This window comes from Oncorhynchus mykiss, chromosome 30 (assembly GCF_057628025.1).
Source record: "Oncorhynchus mykiss isolate SJ-2025 chromosome 30, ASM5762802v1, whole genome shotgun sequence".
In the NCBI taxonomy this organism is placed as follows: Eukaryota; Metazoa; Chordata; class Actinopteri; order Salmoniformes; family Salmonidae; genus Oncorhynchus; species Oncorhynchus mykiss.
Window position 1 is genome coordinate 23,707,579 of NC_143051.1, and position 27,422 is coordinate 23,735,000.

General features: G+C 41.7%; 1 protein-coding gene across 6 annotated transcripts in view; it reads left to right on the forward strand.

The window, feature by feature from the left end:
* Window positions 1–13,314, forward strand: part of LOC110488131 (PHD finger protein 14) — a 125,037-nt gene extending 111,723 nt beyond the window's left edge. For all 6 annotated transcript variants that reach the window (XM_036971653.2, XM_090227848.1, XM_090227850.1 and 3 more), the window contains one exon: window positions 11,833–13,314. In XM_036971653.2, coding sequence (XP_036827548.1) covers window positions 11,833–11,925 — 93 coding nt within the window. In that variant the 3' untranslated portion in view covers window positions 11,926–13,314. The remainder of the gene's footprint in view (window positions 1–11,832) is intronic.
* Window positions 13,315–27,422: the final 14,108 nt, after the last annotated feature.

The following is a 27,422-nucleotide window of genomic DNA, read 5'->3' on the forward strand; positions in this document are numbered from 1 at the left end:
TCACCACCTGGGGGCGGCCTGTCAGGAAGTCCAGGATCCAGTTGCAGAGGGAGGTGTTTAGTCCCAGGTTCCTTAGCTCATGGATGAGCTTTGAGGGTACTATGGTGTTGAACGCTGAGTTGTAGTCAATGAATAGCATTCTCACGTAGGTGTTCATTTTGTCCAGGTGGGAAAAGGCAGTGTGGAGTGCAATAGAGAGTGCATCATCTGTGGATCTGTTTTTGCGGTATGCAAATTGGAGTGGGTCTAGGGTTTCTGGGATAATGGTGTTGATGTGAGCCATTACCAGCCTTTCAAAGCACTTCATGGCTACGAATGTGAGTGATACGGGTCTGTAGTCAATTAGGCAGGTTGCCTTTGTGTTCTTGGGCACAGGAACTATGGTGGCGTGAAGCATGTTGGTATTAGACTCAATCAGGGATATGTTGAAAATGTCTTGTGTATGTTGACCTGTTTAAAGGTCTTACTCACGTCGGCTATGGAGAGTGTGATCACACAGTCGTCCAGAACAGCTGAGGCTCTCATGCATGCCTCAGTGTTGCTTGCCTCGAAGCGAGCATAGAAGTGATTTAGCTCGTCTGATAGGCTCGTGTCACTGGGCAGCTCGCGGCTGTGCTTCCCTTTGTAGTCTGTAATAGTTTGCAAGCCCTGCCACATCTGACAAGCGTCGGAGCCGGTGTAGTATGATTCAGTCTTAGCCCTGTATTGACGCTTTGCCTGTTTGATGGTTCGTCGCAGAGCATAGCGGGATTTCTTGTAAGCTTCCGGGTTAGAGTCCCGCACCTTGAAAGCGGCAGCTCTACCCTTTAGCTCAGTTGCGAATGTTGCCTGTAATCCATGGCTTCTGGTTGGGGTATGTACGTACAGTCACTGTGGGGTGGGGGGACGTCCTCAATGCATTTATTGATAAAGCCAGTGACTGATGTGGTGTACTCCTCAATGTCATCGGAAGAATCCCGGAACATGTTCCAGTCTGTGATAACAAAGCAGTCCTGTAGTTTAGCATCTGCTTCATCTGACCATTTTTTTATAGACAGAGTCACTGGTGCTTCCTGCTTTAATTTTTGCTTGTAAGCAGGAATCAGGAGGATAGAGTTGTGGTCGGATTTACCAAATGGAGGGCGAGGGAGAGCTTTGTACGCGTATGTGTGTGGAGTACAGGTGATCTAGAATTTTTTTCCCTCTGGTTGCACATTTGACATGTTGATAGAGATTTGGTAGAACTGATTTTTAAGTTTCCATGCATTAAAGTCTCACCAGCTGTTGTTTACAAATATGCACAGAACCCCCCCCCCCCCCCCGTCTTACCGGAATATGCTGTTCTATCCTGCTGGTGCAGCGTGTATCCCGCTAGCTGAATATCCATGTCGTCATTCAGCAACGAATCCGTGAAGCATAGGATATCCTTGACCCAGCCTCATCTACATCACCATCACTAGCATGACTAGGCCCACCTATGCTGCCTGCATCTCATGGCCCCCTGCTTGTTGACCTCAATTTCCCCCACTGGTGCTTGATTTGATCATCCGTAATTAACTGAAGCAGATTCGCAACTACCACCCTTGTCGAATGAGTCGAAAGAAGAGAAATCGACACCAACACATCCCTTAGAAATATTCCACTAGCAATCAGTCTACCCACTAAATGTACTCTTTTCATGAACACAACCACAGCTTTGTTCATTCTGAATGCAGAATGTGCAGTACCAGTCAAAAGTTTGAACACACCTACTCATTCAAGGGATTTTCTTTATTTTTACTATTTTCTACATTGTAGAATAATGGTGAAGACATCATCTATGAAATAACACATATGGAATCATGTAGTAACCAAAAAAAGTGTTAAACCAATCGAAATATATTTTATATTTGAGATTCAAAGCAGCCACCCTTTGCCTTGATGACAGCTTTGCACACTCTTGGCATTCTCTCAAACAGCTTCATGAGGTAGTCACCTGGAATGCATTTCAATTAACAGATTTGTTAAATGTTAAATAGTGGAAGTTCTTTCCTCAATGTGTTTGAGACAGTCAGTTGTGTTGTGACAAGGTAGGGTTGGTATACAGAAGATAGTCCTATTTGGTAAAAGACAAAGTCCATATTATGGCAAGAACAGCTCAAATAAGCAAAGAGAAATGACAGTCCGTCATTACTTTAAGACATGAAGGTCAGTCAGTGCGGAAAATTTCAAGAACTCTGAAAGTTTCTTCAAGTACAGTCGTAAAAACCATCAAGCGCTATGTTGAAACTGGCTCTCATGCGGACCGCCACAGCAAGGGAAGACCCAGAGTTACCTCTGCTGCAGAGGATAAGTTCATTGGAGTTACCAGCCTCAGAAATGGCAGCCCAAATAAATGCTTCACAGAGTTCAAGTAACAGACACATCTCAACATCAACTGTTCAGAGGAGACTACGTTAATCAGGTCTTCATGGTCAAATTGCTTCAAAGAAACCACTACTAAAGGACACCAATAATAAGAAGAGACTTGCTTGTGCCAAGAAACACGAGCAATGGACATTAAACCGGGGGAAATCTGTCCTTTGGTCTGATGAGTCCAAATTTGAGATTTTGGGTTCCAAACGCTGTGTCTTTGTGAGATGCAGAGTAGGTGAACGGATGATCTCCGCATGTGTGGTTCCCACCATGAAGCATGGAGGAGGAGGTGTGATGGTGTGGAGGTGCTTTGCTGGTGATACTGTCTGTGATTTATTTAGCATTCAAGGCACACTTAATCAGCATGTCTACCACGGTATTCTTCAGCAATACGCCATCGGATCAGGTTTGCGCTTAGTGGGACTATCATTTGTTTTTCAACAGGACGATGACACAACACACCTCCAGGCTGTGTAAGGGTTATTTGACCAAGAATGAGAGTAATGGAGTGCTGCATCAGATGACCTGGCCTCCACAATCACCCGACCTCAACCCAATTAAGATGGTTTGGGATGAGTTGGAGTGCAGAGTAAAGGAAAAGCAGCCAACAAGTGCTCAGCATATGTGGGAACTCCTTCAAGACTGTTGGGAAAGCATTCCAGGTGAAGGTGTTTGAGAGAATGCCAAGAATGTGCAAAGCTGTCATCAAAGCAAAGGGGGGCTACATTGAAGAATCTAAAATATATTTTGATTTGTTTAACACTTTTTTGGTTACTACATGATTCCATTTGTTATTTCCAGGGTTGTATAGATTACTTTCTAAATGTAATCTGTTAGTTACCTGTCCAAAATTGTAATCAATAACGTAACTTTTGGATTACCCAAAATCAGTAAAGTAATCTGATTACGTTCAGTTGCTTTTAGATTACTTTCCCCTTAAGGGGCATTAGAAGAAAACAAAAATGAATGTTACCAATTGAACAACATCTATTGCAGGATAAATCAATGTTAAAGTTTTCATGGCTGGCCATATATGGATGTTACATTTTACTTTATGGGTTGGTTATGTAGGCTTCTTCTAGCCAATCACTTTCTACTACATATAATAATTTGATTAAATAATGTAAAGATATAAAAAACCATGTAATACCCCTTGATCTTCAAGAATAGGACTTGGAAAATTGGAAGTATAGATTAGCCAAATTGTTTTACGCGAGCATAACCCCAAAACTAAGGACTTATTAGACAGCCCTACTCTGTTGCTCATTGATTTGAGTTGAAAAATAAATGCTGCACTCATGGAATGGCATGCTTTAAGCACTACTGAAAAGTGCTATTTACATGTGCAAAATTAATGCCATATGATGCATTTGCTATAGGCCTATTGTTTACCTTTTTGTTGGTGACACTTTGATGTCTTGATAATATGCAGCTGTTTAAAGGGCAAATCCATTGATGAAACAATAACATTATTTATTTAATTCCAAGTCATCATCTCATATCTAGAGAGCTGCTGCCTACGCTGTCTGACAAAATCACTATTTTAGTAGTTCTTCAAAGTAAATAAGGCATAGTTTAAGACTGCTAAGTATCAACTATCAATAACTTAGATCATGTATTTTAAGGCTCGCAAAGAAACTTTTTTCTATCCCTCTAGATATTGTGTTCTCTTTTCTCTCAGTCTTTGTGTCTGTTCCGGACAAGTAAGCGAGCACGCAATGGATTATGGTCATTGTAGTTAATTACCTTGTTTTCTGCTCTAAACAATGTAGAATAGTGGCCTGTTGGAAACTACAACTTCCTACTACATCTTACACTGTTAAGGCTTGATCGGATTTATCTCTACAGAAACTGCTATCGAGCTCACAGAAAAACAACTGAACGAAATGGAATTCAAACAATTGAACAGATGTAGGTCAACGAGTTGTAAAAAAGAAATAATACCTGGTATGTCGGTTAATCGCTCAGCACTAATAGCCACATTCAGCAGTCCCTCAACCTGTAAGGCTTTTCATTGACTTGTCCTCTGGTCCCTCATTTCCAGCTTCTTTCAGGTTTCTGTTGTTTTTATTTGTTCCTGATTTCTTTGTATGTCCTCTCCATTACTCAGAGATAATGGAAGAGGCACTTTGGCCAGTTTGTCCCACAGATTCCTACCAAGCACTTTGCCTTTAGCCTTTATTTATGATTTAGTGCCACATTTTAAATGGTTCAAATTGGAAACTGCAGATAAATGACTTCTCTTCTCTCACACACACACACACACACATGCCGCCACAGCCACCATATATTTTCCCTGTGAGCATCAGCTCTTATCAAACAGAGGATAAAAAACCTCCCGCTTGTGCATTTTACCTCTGATTAAATTAAGCCTGGCTTGGTAGGCTCACCTCAGTATCTGTCATGCCTCACTAAAATGGAAATCCGCTTCTCGGAAAAGAAGGGAGATTAATGAATGCCCTTTGTAATAAACGAAATGGGAATCACAAATATGCGCAGTCATGAAATTTAATTGTGCTGCTTTCTGGTGACTGGTTTGGCTGGGCGTTGTGGTGTAGGGAGCGACGGAGAGGAAGACGAGGAGTAGGGAAGAAAAAGAGAGGGAGAACAGGACCGGAGAAGAACGAGGTAGAGGAGAGGAGAGGAGGCCATGTGTGTGTGTGTGTGGGTGAGATGTGTTTAAATGTAATGCACTGTCTGAAGGAACTAATGAAACCACTGTTTATGGCCCAACCGATTCTATTGTGTCCTCTCCTGAGTGGCCACAGAGGCTTTAAATCACACCGGTGCGCATATTCATACACACTCACACACATACACATACATTCATGCTCATAAACTCCCACGCTCATACACACACACACAGACGTTCATACACACATTTCATGCTTATACACATACACTCTTCTTTTCTCACTCTTTCTTCCTCACTCACTCACACACACACAGACACACCACCCTTCATTTGCTTAATCAATTCCTTTTGTGCCATTAGAATTTCATTTGTCCCTTTCAAAAGGACACAAATATCGTCTTTGTGAAAGAGTGTTTGATGACTGTATGAATACACACAGGGCTTCACACCAGAGTCTGTCTTTGTACACTCTCTTTTTGGACATTAGTGTTGGTCATATGAGGTGTTTTAATCGTTAGTTATTTGTATGCTTTAATGTTGTTCACACCGTGGGTGTTTTCATGTGGTTCTAGGAGCATCAATACCTTGCAGGGATGCTGTAAACCCCTCAGAACCACCCAGCAGCACTTATCAAAGAAACTCAGTACCATAACACTACTTCCTCCACCACACACACACAGTGCACCACAGACAACCACACTGGTAAATACCATCAAAGCAAAAAGGAAAGTAAGTCCTACTAATTAGCTGCTAATTCTTGTGAGGACTGCGCCAGCTTGATAAAGGGACGATGCTGAAGCTCATTAAAGAAGGAGATGTGGTGTTGGACATTTACATTTTATTTTACAGCATTGTTTTTTATCTCGCTTTATGAAGTTTTCTGCATGTGGTGTGTGGGCGGGGGGAGGGATGGAGGAGGGGGTTGTCTTTTGGAGCGATTGTGTTCTCCCTTTCAGCCAGTGGGGGTCTCAGCCTCGAGCACATTAGCAGCTCCATGGGCCTTTGTTGCCACCTAGGGTTCACTACTCTCCTCCCCCTCATCCTTGCTCTCCTCCTCTTGTGTGGGGGGAGTAGTCTCCATCTCTCTCCACCTCTCTCCTTCCTTCCAGACTCACATGTTGAGAGCAGCAGCAGCGTGTGAGAAAGCAGGAGAGCGGTAGACGACAGGCTCTGCATGCCCTTTAAGAACACCCAACTCAATTAGAATAAAACATTATCATACATGTATGTGCTGCTGGTGCCAGAGGGCTGGTGACCCATGGAGAGTATGTGTTGTCGGAACAGTCTCTCTCCCTCTAACTCTCTGTCTCTTTCTTCCCCTCCATCCCCTTCTCCCCCTACCTCTCTCCCAAAGGGGAGTGATGGAGATATGCCAGAGCCTGTCAGTTTCTCTCTCTCTCCCTCTTATCCCCTCTTCCTCCACCACTCTCTCCCGTTCTCCAGGCCCTTTGAGGGAAGACCTCTTTCTGGTGGCTCTCTCCACTCTACTCCTCTCCACTCCACTCCACTCCTCTCCACTCCACTCCTCTCCACTCCACTCCACTCCACTTCACTGTCTGTTAGGGGGCTCTGACGCAAGGCCGGTCCCACTATCTCGTTCTTCTGTTTCTGTAAGGGAACAGGCTCAGGGGTTCTGGTGCCAGATCTATTTGTGCTGTCTTGCTAACTCCTATGGTTGTGGTCATAATGGAAAGGGTACACCACAGCTTGTAGTAGTTGTTATGTTACTTGGCATTGTTCATGTCCTCCACAGCAGTGCAGTAATGATCATATCAGCATGTTTCCATGTTTTTATTAATGTGATTATTTAAACATGTTTTGTACAGTATTTCACACTAGTAAAAATACTGAAAATGCTCCCGTCTCTCTCTGAACACATTTTACTTGTGTAGCGTTAGCTCCTTCAGAGTATATTGTGTAGTGCCGTCATACACCTGGCCTCTCTCTTTATCTCCTTCAGAGTATATTGTGTAGTGCCGTCATACACCTGGCCTCTCTCTTTATCTCCTTCAGTGTATATTGTGTAGTGCCGTCATACACCTGGCCTCTTTCTTTATCTCCTTCAGAGTATATTGTGTAGTGCCGTCATACACCTGGCCTCTCTCTTTATCTCCTTCAGAGTATATTGTGTAGTGCCGTCATACACCTGGCCTCTCTCTTTATCTCCTTCAGAGTATATTGTGTAGTGCCGTCATACACCTGGCCTCTCTCTTTATCCCTATACTTTCTATACTGGACAAATTAAGTCTTTAAGTGTTTGCTGGAGCTGCTAACAGAACATGACCAGGTCAGCATAGGTACATTAAAATCAGCCAGTCAGTCTATTTACAGTACTTAAGGAGCTCCTCTTAGCCCCAACCCTGGCTGTTTATGAGACTGTTAGCATGCGCTAGCTATTGGCCAGCCTGGCCTCTCCTCGCCTCCTGTCTCCCCATTGCCTGGGGATGAGATAGTGAATGGTGCCACAGGTAATTGGAAAATTGGCAGGCTTGTCCGAGAGATTTGGTGGATGGCACGGCCCGATACGTACGTCGGCCGAGGTTCACGACATGTTGTCCCCGGCAACGATAGATTTATATCGGCCCACGGGTGGGGCCCGGCCGAAGGAGGGAGGTGGAGAAGTATCCTGAGTTCAGGAAAGAGTAAGGCATTTTTTATTGGTGGGAGGCTGCATATCAAAAGTGCGTCCATAGAGGAGACACAGACAAGGTGTGTGTGAGTTACAGGGTGATATATGAACCAGAACTAAACTCTGGCCCTGGCTGATTTACGACTCCACTGCTAATGTCTTGCAGTTATCAAGCCTGGGAGATCCACTCTGCTTCGTAGTTAGGCTGCGTTCCACCCTATTCCCTATACAGTGCACTACTTTTGACCAGGGCTAATAGGGACTGCAATCTGATGTTTAAATACTCAATTGGCCCAATTAGCTGCTGTTGAAGTGCACTTGAGAGTTTGGGGAGATTTTTTCCTGTGTTATAATAACTACCATAGGAGTAGGGCTGGCACAATTACTTTATAACCATGTAACCGATGGTCAGAGATAAACACCGTCATGAAAATAAAATAACTGCCATAACTGAAAATAACTGCCATAAATGAACAGCTGACGGAAGACTGGACGGCTGGGCATTTGTGAGGTTGAGTCCAACTTTGTTTCTCCTTGCTGAAACAAGCCAGGGGTTTTAGCAAACGAGTCTTCATTTGCTTAGGTAATGCCCCCCTCCCTGCAGCAGCAGCACATGCAGTCAGGAACTGAGGAGAGAAGAAAATGTGCATCTTTAAAGATGTGTGTATGTATATATACAGTGGGGAGAACAAGTATTTGATACACTGCCGATTTTGCAGGTTTTCCCACTTACAAAGCATGTAGAGGTCTGTAATTCTTATCATAGGTACACTTCAACTGTGAGAGATGGAATCTAAAACAAAAATCCAGAAAATCCCATTGTATGATTTGAAGCCCTCCTGTTCTCCACTCATTACCTGTATTAACTGCACCTGTTTGAACTCGTTACCTGTATAAAAGACACCTGTCCACACACTCAATCAAACAGACTCCAACCTCTCCACAATGGCCAAGACCAGAGAGCTGTGTAAGGACATCAGGGGTAAAATTGTAGACCTGCACAAGGCTGGGATGGGCTACAGGACAATAGGCAAGCAGCTTGGTGAGAAGGCAACAACTGTTGGCGCAATTATTAGAAAATGGAAGAAGTTCAAGATGACGGTCAATCACCCTCGGTCTGGGGCTCCATGCAAGATCTCACCTTGTGGGGCATCAATGATGAAATCTAACACTGGACTCATGAGGAAGGTGATGGATCAGCCCAGAACTACACAGCAGGACCTGGTCAATGACCTGAAGAGAGCTGGTACCACAGTCTCAAAGACAACCATTAGTAACACACTACGCCGTCATGGATTAAAATCCTGCAGCGCACGCAAGGTCCCCCTGATCAAGCCAGCGCATGTCCAGGCCCGTCTGAAGTTTGCCAATGACCATCTGGATGATCCAGAGGAGGAATGGGAGAAGGTCATGTGGTCTGATGAGACAAAAATATAGATTTTTGGTCTAAACTCCACTCGCAGTGTTTGGAGGAAGAAGAAGGATGAGTACAACCCCAAGAACACCATCCCAACTGTGAAGCATGGAGGTGGAAACATCATTCTTTGGGGATGCTTTTCTGCAAAGGGGACAGGACGACTGCACCGTATTGAGGGGAGGATGGATGAGGCCATGTATCGCGAGATCTTGGCCAACAACCTCTTCCCTTAGTAAGAGCATTGAAGATGGGTCGTGGCATGTCTTCCAGCATGACAACAACCCGAAAGACACAGCCAGGGCATACATACATACATACATACATACATACATACATACATACATACATACATACATACAGTGGAGCAAAAAAGTATTTAGTCAGCCACCAATTGTGCAAGTTCTCCCACTTAAAAAGATGAGCGAGGCCTGTAATTTTCATCATAGGTACACAAAGAAATCCAGAAAATCACATTGTAGGATTTTTAATGAATTTATTTGCAAATTATGGTGGAAAATAAGTATTTGGTCACCTACAAACAAGCAAGATTTCTGACTCTCACAGACCTGTAACTTCTTCTTTAAGATGCTCCTCTGTCCTCCACTCGTTACCTGTATTAATGGCACCTGTTTGAACTTGTTATCAGTATAAAAGACACCTGTCCACAACCTCCAACAGTCACACTCCAAACTCCACTATGGCCAAGACCAAAGAGCTGTCAAAGGACACCAGAAACAAAATTGTAGACCTGCACCAGGCTGGGAAGATCTGCAATAGGTAAGTAGCTTGGTTTGAAGAAATTAACTGTGGGAGCAATTATTAGGAAATGGAAGACATACAAGACCACTGATAATCTCCCTCGATCTGGGGCTCCAAGCAAGATCTAACCCTGTGGGGTCAAAATGATCACATGAATGGTGAATGGTGAATGGTGAAAAATCCCAGAACCACACAGGGGGACCTAGTGAATGACCTGCAGAGAGCTGGGACCAAAGTAACAAAGCCTACCATCAGTAACACACTACGCCGCCAGGGACTCAAATCCTGCAGTGCCAGACGTGTCCCCCTGCTTAAGCCAGTACATGTCCAGGCCTGTCTGAAGTTTGCTAGAGAGCATTTGGATGATCCAGAAGAAGACTGGGAGAATGTCATATGGTCAGATTAAACCAAAATATAACTTTTTGGTAAAAACTCAACTTGTCGTGTTTGGAGGACAAAGAATGCTAAGTTGCATCCAAAGAACACCATACCTTCTGTGAAGCATGGGGGTGGAAACATGCTTTGGGGCTGTTTTTCTGCAAAGGGACCAGGACGACTGATCCGTGTAAAGGAAAGAATGAATGGGCCATGTATCGTGAGATTTTGAGTGAAAATCTCCTTCCATCAGCAAGGGCATTGAAGATGAAACGTGGCTGGGTCTTTCAGCATGACAATGATCCCAAACACACCGCCCGGGCAATGAACGAGTGGCTTCGTAAGAAGCATTTCAAGGTCCTGGAGTGGCCTAGCCAGTCTCCAGATCTCAACCCCATAGAAAATCTTTAGAGGGAGTTGAAAGTCCGTGTTGCCCAGCAACAGCCCCAAAACATCACTGCTCTAGAGGAGATCTGCATGGAGGAATGGGCCAAAATACCAGCAACAGTGTGTGAAAACCTTGTGAAGACTTACAGAAAACGTTTGACCTCTGTCATTGCCAACAAAGGGTATATAACAAAGTATTGAGATAAACTTTTGTTATTGACCAAATACTTATTTTCCACCATAATTTGCAAATAAATTAATAAAAAATCCTACAATGTGATTTTCTGGATTTTCATTTTTTTCATTTTGTCTGTCATAGTTGAAGTGTACCTATGATGAAAATTACAGGCCTCTCATCTTTTGAAGTGGGAGAACTTGCACAATTGGTGTCTACTAAATACTTTTTTGCCCCACTGTGTGTGTGTGTGTGTGTGTGTATATATATATATATATATATATATATATATATATATATATATATATATATATAATTATTATTATTATTATTATTATTTTATTTTTTTTTGCTATTCAAAAAGTTATTATGGTGACCGTGGTTAATTGGCTGATCAATAACTGTCATCCAAAATTCTATGGCCATCACAGCCATAATGGGTAGTCTACACTGGTGTTTGCGAGCACTGAGGAATGTACCAATACCTTTCTACTATGTCGTTAGATATAGAGTATACTATAAGGATACTGTGAGGGGAAACAGAACCACATCTACACACCATACACACTGTTAGAAGAATCAGCGAGAATCTACACTAGGCCTACACCTCATGTAGGTCTGTCCAGCTGCACGTACACACACGCTCCTTAAAGCAGTCATTACATTTTCAAACTCAGTGTGTTTATTAACCTCTAGAGAAGGAGATAATTGCATCTGTCAGAGTCATTTAGTCACTGTTGCGGCTGTCGCCACCGTCACTTTCACTTTGCCTTCCCTTCTGAATCAGCTGGGTGTCAAGTCCTGCCCACCCTGACTACAGCTCTTTGTTCTAAGAGGAAATGGCTGCTGAACAATGCCTTTAACACCAGCACAACACTAGCCTACCAACACTAACTACTTATCCCTGTTGGTATTGAGACAGACCTGTCTAGAAATCTCATTTATGGTTGTGAGTTCGGATGTGATTTGTCCAACTGTGGTCTAAAGGCATTTATATTTTTTACCTTCCAGAGACCCATTTTGAGGACCCAGGTGAGGAAAATACTGTGCCTGAATATTCTATTATATGTTTTATGTTTCAGGAAGAAGAGGAGGAGCGTGAGGAGGATGAAGAGGATGATTCATTCAAAGAGGAAATGACAGAGCACAACATCCCAACAGAAATTCCCAACTGAAACAAAAACAACTGTGTGACCTTATCGTTGAGCACAGTGATAGTCATGTTATTGGTCAGCGGTCAGTCAGTGTCATCAATTCCACTTCAAAGATCTGTAGGTAACAGGACAGTCTGTAATGTCTCACTGACATTACTGCTCATCTCTAGCCTGGTCCCAGATCTGTTTGTGCTGGTTTGCAGCTAATGACAACACAAACAAGATGGCATCAACAGATCTGGGATCAGGCTAACACAACTTTTCTCCTCAGTAAGATATGGGACAGAGTACAGAGGTACTAACCACATTTGTTTTGTAGCCAGAGGAACAGTATATTTTAGAGTAGAGAATGTATTTGGTAAAGAATGTACCATGAAATCTTTTAGAGGGAATTCAAGTCATAGTATATATTTTCAAAAAGGACAGATCTGAAGCCTCACGCTCGCTATGGTAACTGGAGATGTCGCTGACGTGCAGGTTTTATCATAGAAATATACAATCTAGATTGTGTCTATATGGTTTTTATATAAGATCTTCATGGAACAGCTCCTCAATGTATTCTGACTAAGAAGGTTTTTATTCGGGGGAGATTTCTGTTTTCAGGTGCATCTGTCCGTGGCGGTATTTTGCAGCAGAGATTAAATCAAATATAAAACCCAGAGAAAGTATCTGGATGGACCAGACCAGTCAGACTGTTAGAGGATATGAACCTGCTTATGAACCTGACCAACCAAACATTTTCCTTCAGATCTATTTTCATACACTAATCATTATACAGTATGGTGTTCACACTACCCTCAGTAACCTGCTCCCAAATCTGGGATCATACTATCTCCTCAATGCCCTGTTTACATACACTGTATGTGAAGTGTTCAGTGGGGTCGAGTTTTTCTTATACTATCTCTCATCACCTTTGAATTGAAACTCTATTTTCTGTACGGCATGGGAACACCACGGTCTTGTATCACCAGTTTTAAAACGTTTTTGTTGGTGCTGTCTGGTCTTCTCTCTATGGATTGTCATGACCTCTTTTTTTTATGAGTTTAGTTTTTATGTGTGTATGCATTTATGTTCACACTGTCTGACATGTCAGTAACCTCATACACATGGTGTGGCCTGTTGGTGGCACAAATCCATTTCAAGTCAGCTATCCTCTTTGTTTGTGGTTGCACTACAAGTCAAAGGAAACAAACTCTGGCTTATAACCCAGGCTGTCCAGGAACTACAACACAAGTCAACACGTTGACTTACCTGTTCAAGTGCTGCCAATGTATCATTGTATGTTTTGATTTGACATTAAAGCAACAAGGGAAATGGTCATGTATTTTTGGGGGATATGCATTTGCTAAGAGTATGTATTTAGATACTTTGTAAACGTTAAAGTGCCAATAAACTTCAATTCCACAACAATATTATGGTAATAACATTCCTTTTGTCCCTATGACATTCGTTCCAGTTTTAAGAATTGTCAACATAAAAAAGAACCGTCCTTACACCAAGCGTTCGGACAACTAAAGTCATGAAAGGGGAAATTAAATGGCAACCATTAAACTTTGAATGCTTGATCATTGCACTACTTTGTCAAAAGTATTTAGGGAATAGGGTGCCATTTGGGATTCATTATAGATCCAAGCCTTCAGTAGTGGAGTGTTGAGGGGCCAGAGACAGCAAGGTGACTCCTTCTCTGTGTTCCTGGGTCATAATATGTTGCTCTATATTATTTATTCACACTAACCCCCATTTAAACTGCGGCCAGCACTAGTAGGGGTCTGTGCTCCACTCATGCATATCTTCACAATCCTCCATACAGACACACTGCTCTCCCTATCTATCTCGCCTCTTTCTGTAACATTCATATACGAAAGGGTTGATAAATGAAACGATGTCTGATGGATCTTTATATCGCATTGCCTCACAATCGCCCCCCCCCCCTCCCCCATCCACACCCCTGTCCCCACCCCCGCCCCTATGTCAAGGCGGGTAGCAGCATCTAGACATTAATGCATTAAGGGGCGTAATGCCAATTTGTTTCAAAGAGGAACTATTAATTTTCCCATTTCAAGGGAGGCAGGAGGGAACCCCTGTACAGCCTCTGAACCGTGAAAGACATTATCTGGAGAGCCTGTGTCTCTTTTTGGGGGGAGGAAAAGAGGGAGAGCGAGTGTGTGTCCCTCGTCCAGGAAAAGGAAAAGACACGTTAGAATTGATGCTCTTTGATGGGAGGGGGCGGCTGGTGGCTGGCGCCCGCAGAGGGTAGAGTCGGGCCTCCCGCCGCCGTTTTCCCAGCGTGCGGTCTGAGAGGGATGTCATTAGGCCTGTAATAACAGCGCTGGGCACGTTAATGGCAGAGTGGCCCGCTCCGTCGCCCTGTGCCCCGTCAATCTCTGTGTGTGTGTGTGTGTGTGTGTGTGTGTGTGTGTGTGTGTGTGTGTGTGTGTGTGTGTGTGCTCCGCCAATCTCCACCCCTATCTACAGTCGCAGCATATTAAACAGATCTTAATGGTCCCTATACAGATAGGCTCCATAGCAGATGGAGATGTGCTCAACAGCCAGCTGTCTAGAACAACAAAGAATAAAAGAGAAGAATGAAAAAAAGCACTCGTGTTAATGTTTTGGGTGTGCGTGTGGCTATACATCTACGGGCACAAGCGGGTGATGCACAGAGTAAGAGGGCGCTGCTTAGACCACTGCGCCACCGCAGTTCACAGAGCTTCTATTAAGCCGGGAGAAAACTTGATGATAGTTGATGGAAACAGTGCGTTGTTTTTTTTAATGGGGTGGATCAGCTTAATATCACGGAAAGATTGTTGCTTCCATCAATGGAGTTGATTGCATCATTTCCAATCCGCCATATATTTTTGGGGTAAATACAGTGCCTTGCGAAAGTATTCGGCCCCCTTGAACTTTGCGACCTTTTGCCACATTTCAGGCTTCAAACATAAAGATATAAAACTGTATTTTTTTGTGAAGAATCAACAACAAGTGGGACACAATCATGAAGTGGAACGACATTTATTGGATATTTCAAACTTTTTTAACAAATCAAAAACTGAAAAATTGGGCGTGCAAAATTATTCAGCCCCCTTAAGTTAATACTTTGTAGCGCCACCTTTTGCTGCGATTACAGCTGTAAGTCGCTTGGGGTATGTCTCTATCAGTTTTGCACATCGAGAGACTGACATTTTTTCCCATTCCTCCTTGCAAAACAGCTCGAACTCAGTGAGGTTGGATGGAGAGCATTTGTGAACAGCAGTTTTCAGTTATTTCCACAGATTCTCGATTGGATTCAGGTCTGGACTTTGACTTGGCCATTCTAACACCTGGATATGTTTATTTTTGAACCATTCCATTGTAGATTTTGCTTTATGTTTTGGATCATTGTCTTGTTGGAAGACAAATCTCCGTCCCAGTCTCAGGTCTTTTGCAGACTCCATCAGGTTTTCTTCCAGAATGGTCCTGTATTTGGCTCCATCCATCTTCCCATCAATTTTAACCATCTTCCCTGTCCCTGCTGAAGAAAAGCAGGCCCAAACCATGATGCTGCCACCACCATGTTTGACAGTGGTGATGGTGTGTTCAGGGTGATGAGCTGTGTTGCTTTTACGCCAAACATAACGTTTTGCATTGTTGCCAAAAAGTTCAATTTTGGTTTCATCTGACCAGAGCACCTTCTTCCACATGTTTGGTGTGTCTCCCAGGTGGCTTGCGGCAAACTTTAAATGACACTTTTTATGGATATCTTTAAGAAATGGCTTTCTTCTTGCCACTCTTCCATAAAGGCCAGATTTGTGCAATATACGACTGATTGTTGTCCTATGGACAGAGTCTCCCACCTCAGCTGTAGATCTCTGCAGTTCATCCAGAGTGATCATGGGCCTCTTGGCTGCATCTCTGATCAGTCGTCTCCTTGTATGAGCTGAAAGTTTAGAGGGACGGCCAGGTCTTGGTAGATTTGCAGTGGTCTGATACTCCTTCCATTTCAATATTATCGCTTGCACAGTGCTCCTTGGGATGTTTAAAGCTTGGGAAATCTTTTTGTATCCAAATCCGGCTTTAAACTTCTTCACAACAGTATCTCGGACCTGCCTGGTGTGTTCCTTGTTCTTCATGATGCTCTCTGCGCTTTTAACGGACCTCTGAGACTATCACAGTGCAGGTGCATTTATACAGAGACTTGATTACACACAGGTGGATTGTATTTATCATCATTAGTCATTTAGGTCAACATTGGGTCATTCAGAGATCCTCACTGAACTTCTGGAGAGAGTTTGCTGCACTGAAAGTAAAGGGGCTGAATAATTTTGCACGCCCAATTTTTCAGTTTTTGATTTGTTAAAAAAGTTTGAAATATCCAATAAATGTCGTTCCACTTCATGATTGTGTCCCACTTGTTGTTGATTCTTCACAAAAAAATACAGTTTTATATCTTTATGTTTGAAGCCTGAAATGTGGCAAAAGGTCGCAAAGTTCAAGGGGGCCGAAAACTTTCGCAAGGCACTGTATTCGTTATATAAATAGGCCCTTTTAATTTTGTCTGGCTTGCCATTCCAAATCAAATTGAATATTTTTTGTTAATATAATTTAAAAAGCAGGTCACTAGGGGTAGGCAAAAGCATAAGCAAATAGGTCAACTGTGATATAACTACAGAGTTAATCAGGGTGATTTTTCCACATGGTAGCAAGATCTTGTCTATTTTTGCTACATTTCTATAAAAACCGAGTATGTCCACATCTCCGTCAGACCATTTAATTGGTAAACTACATGGTAATCTGAAATTTGCATTTTTTTGTGATCCAATACGTAATATAGTACACTCATCATAATTTGGTTTTAATCCAGAGAGGATAGCAAAATTATCTTGATCCTCTATGAGGCCGTGGAGAGATTCTAATTGTGGTTTTAAAAGAAAACATGAATTATCAGCGTACAATGACACCTTCGTTTTTAAGCCACGGATTTCTAATCCCTTAATATTATTGTTTGATCTAATTTTGTTAGATTTTGTAAGATGTTGCCATTATTTACTATTTTACACCTAGGGTTACTATACATAACTTTAACCCATTTTATAAGAGATTCCCCAAAATTGAAATATTCTAGGCATTTATATATAAACTCCAGTCGTACTTTATCAAAGCCTTTTCAAAATCAGCTATGAAAACCAGGCCTGGTGTCCCCAATATTTCATAGTATTCTATTGTTTCAAAGTACTTGTCTTATATTATCTGCAATGCATTGTTCATGTAAAAAACCTGTCTGATTAGGATGAATAATATCTGACAATACTTTTTTAATTCTATGCGCCAAGCATTTTGCTAGGATTTTTGCATCACCACACTGAAGTGTAAGAGGTCTCCAATTTTTTTTATGGACTAGATCTTTATATTACTTGGGTCCTGTTTCAATAATAATGATATCAAACCACCTTGTTGTGTGTCTGATAATCTACCATGTATATAGGAGTGGTTAAAACATGCTAATAATGGTCCTCTGAGTATATCAAAAAAGGTTTGTATACTTCTACTGATATGCCATCCAGCCCTGGAGTTTCCCCAGCCTTAAAGGCCCCAATTGCCTCAAGCAGTTCCTCCTCTGTAATTTGGCCTTCACATGAGTCTTTCTGCACAGATGTTAATATTACATTATTATTAGGGCAGAAAATCCATACAATTAGTTTCAGTTAGTGGAGATGGAGGAGTCTGAAATGAAAACATATTCTTAAAGTACTTTACTTCCTCTTTCAAAATATCATTCGGTGAATCTTGTGTGACTCCATCATTTGTAACAAGTTTCAATACATTTTTTTTGGTTGTATTTCTATATTGAATATTGAAAATGAATTTGGTCCATTTTTCCCCATATTCCATCAAGTTCGCTTTATTTTTGTAATAAATTATACTGGATCTTTCTTGTGCATTGTTTTTTATTATGTTGTTTTTAGCCTTCCCCAAACCATAGCCCTAACATTAACCCCTCAGAATGAATACCTAAACATAAACCTTTGTTTTAACCCTGTAACCACGCTGAATTAACCCTTTAACCACATGGAATTATTGCGGCAAAAATAGACATTCATCCATAATACGCTGAATTTATAAGTGAAACTATGAGATCCTGTTGAGGCCATACACAGGTTCAAGGAGATGTGCTCAACAAAAACAGCTGTTTCATTACATATGTCCACTTTATGAATGGATGTTCGTTTTATGTCTTCTTAACTTGACCATGTTATAGATTTACAGGGCTGCTTAAAAGAAAACTCCAACCATTTGTTTCATTAGTCCACTGTTGACATAGTCCCAAAATGTGTTGCTTGTCAGCAATTCAGTTTTCAAGATATGTCATTTGAAAATACAGATATCATCCCTGCAGGGCTCACTACTAACTTTTTTCCTCACGGTCCCCTTATTGTCCCGGAGTGTAATTTCAACTGTCCCAAACTGAACTTGAACCATCCCAAAATGTAAATATATATATTTGTAAACGTTTTGATATGCCAACATGGGTCTAGGTCGTCTGCAGTGCTTTTTTAAAGTAAATTGTGTATTTCTGAGACATAAGCTTAATTTGTTAAGAAAAAAACTTTTAGCATCTTAATAGGCATCCATTACATTATTATAATGTATTAATTGAACATGCTAACCACGTATAGAATATATCTAAGAGAGAACAATGTCATTATGAACTGGTCACTGAGTAAATTTAAGTTAGAGACATTACATTCCACCACCAGCTGTCCCATTAATAAAAAACATAACACAACAATATACAATAAAGAACGTGTGTTCCCCAGCTTTCACTTTCTCTGCTTCGCCCTCCATCTTCAGTCACTGAAAAATGGTCACCTTGACCTTTTTGAGCACCACCACTTGGTAACAACCACGGCCTAAAATTTTCACCAGCCACTGTGTCAGGGAGATTAAAAAATCTACCAGCCACTCAGATTTTTTTACCAGCCCAAATAAATAAAAATTGCTCAAATTACACCAACAAAACAGATGAGATGGATATACAGCCTAATGGTAGAAACTTAGAAAGATGGGATATCTGAAGATGCAACAATAGGATTGTGCATTACTGCCTTTGGACAGTAGAATAAGAAATGCGGGTTTCAATGGCATATCAGGAAATCTTCGCTTTTTTTCTATTGTTGGATTTTGGCTGTAGGCTATTAAAAGCAAGGCAGGATGTAACATTTCCAGGTTTCAAACACTGATATGGCTTGCTCGGCATGGCATATGTAATTATTTAAAATATGAAATTGTATAATATTAAAATATAATTCCAATGGTGGGCAAATCGGCCTATTAGTATGCGCATTTTACTGTCACCCAGCCTGTCTGAGGGCCCGCCAGCCCAGAGCTGAGGTTTCGTGTGCCGGGAGTTTCTGTGTCATTTGCATTGTCTGTAGGCTATGGCTAGCTACTATGGTATTCTAGAGAATATTGTTCTATCTCCCTGACCTGAACATATTGCACACTGTAAAATGTGCAAAGTATTTCTGCATCACTGCCTGGCTGGGGGCTGTACGTGCGCATGTGAAGAGCTGAGTGACAGATTCATTTTTAGAAGCGCTGCTCACAGGCATTAATTTACTTAAAAATGAAGTGAGACTTTGTCCTTGTGTTCCTTGGCTATTTATATTGTTTTGTTCACAAGGTAAGTTGTTTTTCAATGTTTGAGTTTAAACTACTATGGAAGAGAAACAATGTGGATGCTAGTCAGACTCAATCTCACAGGCACAAACATGACAGTTGCATTACCACGGTAACCTCCCGCCCTTAATGGGGCAGGTGAACATTTTTGTCTCATCTGGGATATTTTGGTTAAATGACAAAAAATGTAATGAAATTAAACAATACACCACATTACTTCTTACTAGTAATACATTTATTGTTTTAGAAACATTACAAAGCATGCTCATCTGTTCTTTTGTGTTTTGTCCCTTTTTCAGGACCGTGTCTTTCAAAGATAATTCGTCAAAATCCAAATAACTTCACAGATCTTCACTGTAAAGGGTTTAAACACTGTTCCATTGATCATGCTTGAGATGTTTCTACAACTTGATTGGAGTCCAACTGTGGTAAATTCAATTGATTGAACATGATTTAAAAAGGCACACACCTGTCGACAGTTGTGGCCAAAAGTTTTGAGAATGACACAATTATTAATTTTCACAAAGTCTGCTGCCTCAGTTTGTATGATGGCAATTTGCATATACTCCAGAATGTTATGAAGAGTGATCAGATGAATTGCAATTAATTGCAAAGTCCCTATTTGCCATGCAAATGAACTGAATCCCCCAAAAACATTTCCACTGCATTTCAGCCCTGCCACAAAAGGACCAGCTGACATCATGTCAGTGATTCTCTCGTTAACACAGGTGTGAGTGTTGACGAGGACAAGGCTGGAGTTCACTCTGTCATGCTGATTGAGTTTGAATAACAGACTGTAAGCTTCAAAAGGAGGGTGGTGCTTGGAATCATTGTTTTTCCTCTGTCAACCATGGCTGCCTGCAAGGAAACACATGCCGTCATTATTGCTTTGCACAAAAAGGGCTTCACAGGCAAGGGTATTGCTGCCAGTAAGATTGCACCCAAATCAACCATTTATTGGATCATCAAGAACTTCAAGGAGAGCGGTTCAATTGTTGTGAAGAAGGCTTCAGGGCACCCAAGAAAGTCCAGCAAGCGCCAGGACCATCTCCTAAAGTTGATTCAGCTGTGGGATCGGGGCACCACCAGTACAGAGCTTGCTCAGGAATGGCAGCAGGCAGGTGTGAGTGCATCTGCACGCACAGTGAGGCAAAGACTTTTGGAGGATGGCCTGGTGTCAAGAAGGGCAGCAGAGAAGCCCCTTCTCTCCAGGAAAAACATCAGGAACAGACCAATATTCTGCAAAAGGTACAGGGATTGGACTGCTGAGGACTGGGGTAGTCATTTTCTCTGATGAATCCCCTTTCCGATTGTTTGGGGCAGCTGGAAAAAAGCTTGTACGGAGAAGACGAAGTGAGCGCTACCATCAGTCCTGTGTCATGCCAACAGTACAGCATCCTGTGACCATTCATGTGTGGGGTTACTTCTCAGCCAAGGGAGTGGGCTCACTCACAATTTTGCCTAAGAACACAGCCATGAATAAAGAATGGTACCAACACATCCTCCGAGAGCAACTTCTCCCAAACATCCAGGAACAGTTTGGTGACGAACAATGCCTTTTCCAGCATGATGGAGCACCTTGCCATAAGGCAAAAGTGATAACTAAGTGGCTCGGGGAACAAAACATCGATATTTTGGGTCCATGGCCAGGAAACTCCCCAGACCTTAATCCCATTGAGAACTTGTGGTCAATCCTCAAGAGGCGGGTGGACAAACAAAAACCCACAAATTCTGACAAACTTCAAGCATTGATTATGCAAGAATGGGCTGCCATCAGTCAGGATGTGGCCCAGAAGTTAATTGACAGCATGCCAGGGCAGATTGCAGAGGTCTTGAAAAAGAAGGATCAACACTGCAAATATTGACTCTTGCATCAACTTCATGTAATTGTCAATAAAAGCACTTGACACTTATGAAATGCTTGTAATTATACTTCAGTATTCCATAGTACATCTGACAAAAATATCTAAAGACACTGAAGCAGCAAACTTTGTGTAAATTAATATTTGTGTCATTCTCAAAACTTTTGGCCACGACTGTATGTAAGGTCCCACAGTTGACAGTGCATGTCAGATTTAAAAAAAACACCATGAGGTAGAAAGAATTGTCTGTAGAGCTCCGAGAAAGGGGAAGGGTACCAAACAATGTCTGCAGCATTGAAGGTCCCCAAAAACACAGTGGCCTCCATCATTCTTAAATGGAAGAAGTTTGGAACCACCAAGACTCTTCCTAGAGCTGACCGCCAAACCAAACTGAGCAATCGGGGGAGAAGGGCCTTGGTCAGGAAAGTGACCATGAACCCGATGGTTACTTTGACAGAGCTCTAGAGTGTTCCTCTGTGGAGATGGAAGAACCTTCCAGAAGGACAACCATATCTGCAGCACTCCACCAATCAGGCCTTTATGTAGAGTGGCCAGACAGAAACTACTCCTCAGTAAAAGGTATATGACAGCCAGCTTGGAGTTTGTCAAAAGGCACCTAAAGACTCTCAGACCATGAGAAACTAGATTCTCTGGTCTGATGAAACCAAGATTGAACTCTTTTCCAGAATGCCAAGCGTAATTTCTGGAGGAAACTTGGCACCTTCCCTACAGTGAAGCATGGTGGTGGCAGCCTCATGCTGTGGGGATGATTTTCAGCGGCAGGGACTGGGAGGCTAGTCAGGATCGAGGGAAAAATTAATGGATCAAAGTACAGAGAGATCCTTGATGAAAACCAACTCCAGATCAATGTGAATGTTTCTGAATGTCCTTCAGTGGCCCAGTCAGAGCCCAAACTTGAACCTGAATGAACATGTCTGGAGAGACCTGAAAATACCTGTGCAGCAACTCTCCCCATCCAACCTGACAGAGCTGGAGAGGATCTGCAGAAAAGAATGGGATAAACTCCCCAAATACAGGTGTGCCAAGCTTGTAGCTTCATACCCAAAAGACTCAATGCCTTAATCGATGCCAAAAGTTCTGAATACAAAGTACTGAGTAAAGGGTCTGAATACTTATGTAAATATGTGATATTACAGTTGTTTATTTTATATAAATTAGCAAAAATGTAATAAAAATATATGTATTTTTAAATACATTTTGGCTTTAAGGCTGTAATGTATCAAAATGTGGAAAAAGTCAAGGGGTCTGAATACTTTCCGCAGGCACTGTATATATATATATATATATACATATATATATATTATTATTATTATTTTTATTTTTATTTCTTTAACAGGACAATCTGCCCCTATGAGCATGACGCCTCTACATACACACTCCACCCCAGCAGTATGACTAATATCCAGTCAGTTTGAGATATTACAGTAAAGATTTACTTAAGTGGCTCTGTGACATTTACAAGGAGATTTGAGTAGTTCCCTCTGCTCGCTCGCTCGCTCGCTCACTTTCTTTCTTTCTTTCTTTCTTTTTCTTTCTTTCTTTCTTTCTTTCTCTTTCGCTATCTCTCTATCTTCCTCTCTCTCGTCTCTCTCCTCTTCTCTCTCTCCCTCTTTCTCTTTCCCTCTTTCTCTCAGTTTTAATTGCTAAGGATAATTCCTAAGATATCATCTCAGTATGGAAGAGGTGCTTGGGTAACCTTTTCCAGGCTTACCATGTTATGACAGAGTCCTACTCCGTCTTTATTGCTCTGCGTGTGTGTGTGTGTGTGTGTGTGTGTGTGTGTGTGTGTGTGTGTGTGTGTGTGTGTGTGTGTGTGTGTGTGTGTGTGTGTGTGTGTGTGTGTGTGTGTGTGTGTGTGTGTGTATGAAGACACTCATTATGAGAGGAACTCTTGAAAAGGTTCCTGACACCATCAAGTCTCCCCCTTTACACAGCCACGTTAATGACTCTCTGACACACACAAGCGCACACACAGGTCGGTGTAAATCAGAAATGAGAGGGACTGAGTGTACAGTACGCTGGGACATAAGTCAGACAAAAGCAGAACTGAACTTTCACTAAACGCACACATACACTCTCACACACGCACACTCACACTCACAGACTAGTTCATTCTGATACCTGGTTGTTGTGCCAGCTCGAACAAGGAGCTGGTAGAGTAGAACACAGAGGAGGAAGAAGACAGGGTTACAACTATCATATATTTAGAGTTACTTTCTGTCTTTTGTGTAATATCCAGTTCATGTTGACAAAAGACTAATAATAATATTCGTTCAGCATTTCACCATTCAGCAAAATTCCCAAAAAAGGACGACAAATCAGACCTTTCTATCTCAGTGTTTTGAGTTGTGCTTGATACTAACACAGGCTTGGTTGTGCCGTACAATGTCCGCTCTGATTTTTACCTAAATATTTTGTTCTAATGGTAAAGGAGTGACACTTAACTATGCTAAATATCTGTATGGTACCAATACCATTTTATTTGATTTGATTTGACATCGGGAAAGCGGTTCTGTCAAATCTACGGCCACATGAAAATATAAATACCGTGAGGTACAAGGCCATCCAGATACAGGCTACAGATAGTCTTCCTATTACAGCTTTATGTGTAATTCACACAGACACGAACAGGCTACACAGCACCATCTACACACGTACCTGTCTGTGTGTGTGTGCGTGAGCGTGTGTGTGTGTGCGTGTATGTGTGTGTGTCTCCCAGGGCTACATTCACTCGCTACCTTGTCCAGTGATAGGCCCTACAGTATGTCCAGATCAAGCAGATAATGGGAGACATACAGTACCAGTCAAACGTTTGGACACACCTACTCATTCAAGGGTTTGTCTTTATTATTTACTATTTTCTACATTGTAGAATAATAGTGAAGACATCAAAACTATGAAATAACACATATGGAATCATGTAGTAACCAAAAAAGTGTTAAATAAATCAATGCTTTTCCAACAGTCTTGAAGGAGTTCCCACATATGCTGAGTACTTGTTGGCTGTTTTTCCTTCACTCTGCAGTCAAACTCATCCCAAACCATCTCAATTAGGCTGAGGTCGGGTGATTGTGGAGGCCAGGTTATCTGATGCAGCACTCCATCACTCTCCTTCTTGGTCAAATAGCCCCTACACAGCCTGGAGGTGTGTTGGGTCATTGTCCTGTTGATAAACAAATGGTAGTCCCACTAAGCGCCAACCAGATGGAATGGCTTATCGCTGCAGAATGCTGTTGTAATAACTATGCTGGTTGTGTGCCTTGAATTCTAAATAAATCACTGACAGTGTCAGTTTAACACTTTTTTGGTTACTACATGATGCCATATGTGTTATTTTATAGTTTTGATGTCTTCACTATTATTCTATACAATAAAGAAAAACCCTTGAATGAGTAGAGTGTTGGGCCAGTAACTGAAAGGTTGGTGGATCGAATCCCTGAGCTGACAAGGTAAAAATCTGTCGTTCTGCTCCTGAACAAGGCAGTTAACCCACTGTTCCTAGGCCGTCATTGTAAATAAGAATTTGTTCTTAACTGACTTGCCTAGTTAAATAAAAAGAAATGGTGATCTGTTGTAGCAGGTACTCCCTTTTATGCAATTACATTTGTCACAACAAAAGCAACAGGAAAGTAATTGACCTAAGTTATAGATCTGTACTCTTGATAATTCACAGCCAAGGTGCCTGTAGCTAAGTACAAATACAAATTGTGGATTGCTGACTTTCAAGGTAAGTATAAATAATATTAAAATGTATCTGAAATACTTCTGTATGAGTACAACAAGGCATCATTCCTTCACCACAGTTGGCCCAGAGTCAAAGAATCTGTTCTATATCTATTTATATGGTCGTCTATCTATACTGTACCGACCGCATGCACGTGCACACACACACACACACACACACACACACACACACACACACACACACACACACACACACACACACACACACACACACACACACACACACAGACACACACCAGATGGCCTCGAGGAAGCTGATTGATAAATGCAGGCAGGAGTGTGTCTGTGTGTGTGTTTTTGTCTTTCAGGAAACACTATCTCCTGCAGGGACATAGAGCAGCCACCTCCGAGATGACACTGTGCAGTGCGCCACACCACCAAACACCATCTTTCTCACTCCACCAAGGACAGCAGCATAACTTATGACCCCTCTCCACTTCCTCTCCTTTTCTCTTCTCTTTCTCTTCTCCTGCCCCAATGCTTTAGCTTCCCTCAGCAAGAAAGCAACAATAGATCCCAAAGAAACAAACAAGCCTTTATAGTGTACTGCACTATTCTTAGTGTGTAACAACAGTTTCATAATGTTATTTATATGTAAATACCGACTTGTTTGTGTACTGTTAAATTGTGCTGAGAAAAAAAGCTCCTGAGTTATTATGCTAGAGCTCAAAGCGAGTGAGTGCCAATGCCCTCCACAGCAGCAAAATATGATTTATATCAGCAGATTGATACTCCTTTCTCTGTCTTTGCTCTCCTTATCTTAGTCTACATTTGTCTCTCCATTTTCCCTCTGTTTGTGTCTCAATATTTCTTCTCTGTATCTTCTCAATAACAAACACATTTCAATTCCCTCAACTGCTTTCAACAGTTAAGTTTTGTATTTGTATTTATTATGTATTCCCATTAACGGCTGCCAAGGCAGCAATTACTCTTCCTGGGGTCCAGACAAATTAAGGCAGTTATATACAATTTAAAACATTACAATACCTTCATAACAGATTTCACAACACAGCATGTGCCCTCAGGCCACTAATCTACTAGCACATATCTACAACACATAATCCATGTGTGCGTGTGTGTATGCGTGTGTCTGTGCCTGTGTGTGTCTCCTCACAGTCCCCTCTGTTCCATAAGTTTCCATAAGTCAGATTTTACTGCTTGTGCCAAATACAATGCTTTTAGTTTTTGAAATATTTAGGACTAATTTATTTCTTTGCCACACATTCTGAAACTGACTGCAGCTCTTTGTTAAGTGTTGCAGTTTCACTTACTGTGGTAGCTGATGTGAGTCAACATCATACATAGACACACAGGCATTACTCAGAGCCAGTCTCAGGTCATTAGTAAAGATTGAAACGGTAAGGGGCCTAGACAGCTGCCCTGGGGAATGACTGACTATGGATTATAGCTGCATTGCTTGCTGTTTGGGGTTTTAGGCTGGGTTTCTGTACAGCACTTTGAGATATCAGCTGATGTACGAAGGGCTATATAAATAAATTTGATTTGATTTGACTTGATTATGATGAAGAGGCTTCCATTAAAGATCACCCTCTGTGTTTTGTTAGACAGGTATCTCTCGATCCACAAAAAAACACAGGATGTAAAGCCAGAACACACAGAGTACAGTTTTCCAGCAGCAGATTATAATAATGTCAAAAGCTGCACTGAAATCTAACAAAATAGGTTCTACAATATTTTTTTATACATTTCTCTCAGCCAATCATCAGTCATTTGTGTAAATGCGGTACATGTTGAATGTCCTTCCCTGATAGCGTGCTGAAAATCTGTCGTTTATTTGTTTACTGTGAAATAGCATTGTATCTGGTCAAACACAATCTTTTCCAAAAGTTTACTAAGGGTTGGTAACAGGCTTCTTGGTTGGTTGTTTGAGCCAGTAAAGGGTGCTTTGCTAATCTTGGGTTGAGGAATGACTTTTTCTTCCCTCTAGGCCTGAGGGCACCCACTTTCCTGTAGGTTTAGATTGAAGAGATGGCAAATAGGAGTGGTAATATTGTCCTCTATCATTCTCAGTCATTTTCCATCTACAGTATGTTGTCAGATCCAGGTGGATTGTTATTGCTTTTTTCACCTCATCGACACTCACTTTACGGAATTCGAAATTACAATGTTTGTCTTTCAGAATTTGGTCAGTTATGCATGGATGTGTAGGTTCAGAATTTGGTCAGTTATGCATGGATGTGTAGGTTCAGAATTTGTTGTTTGCATGTTTGCTAA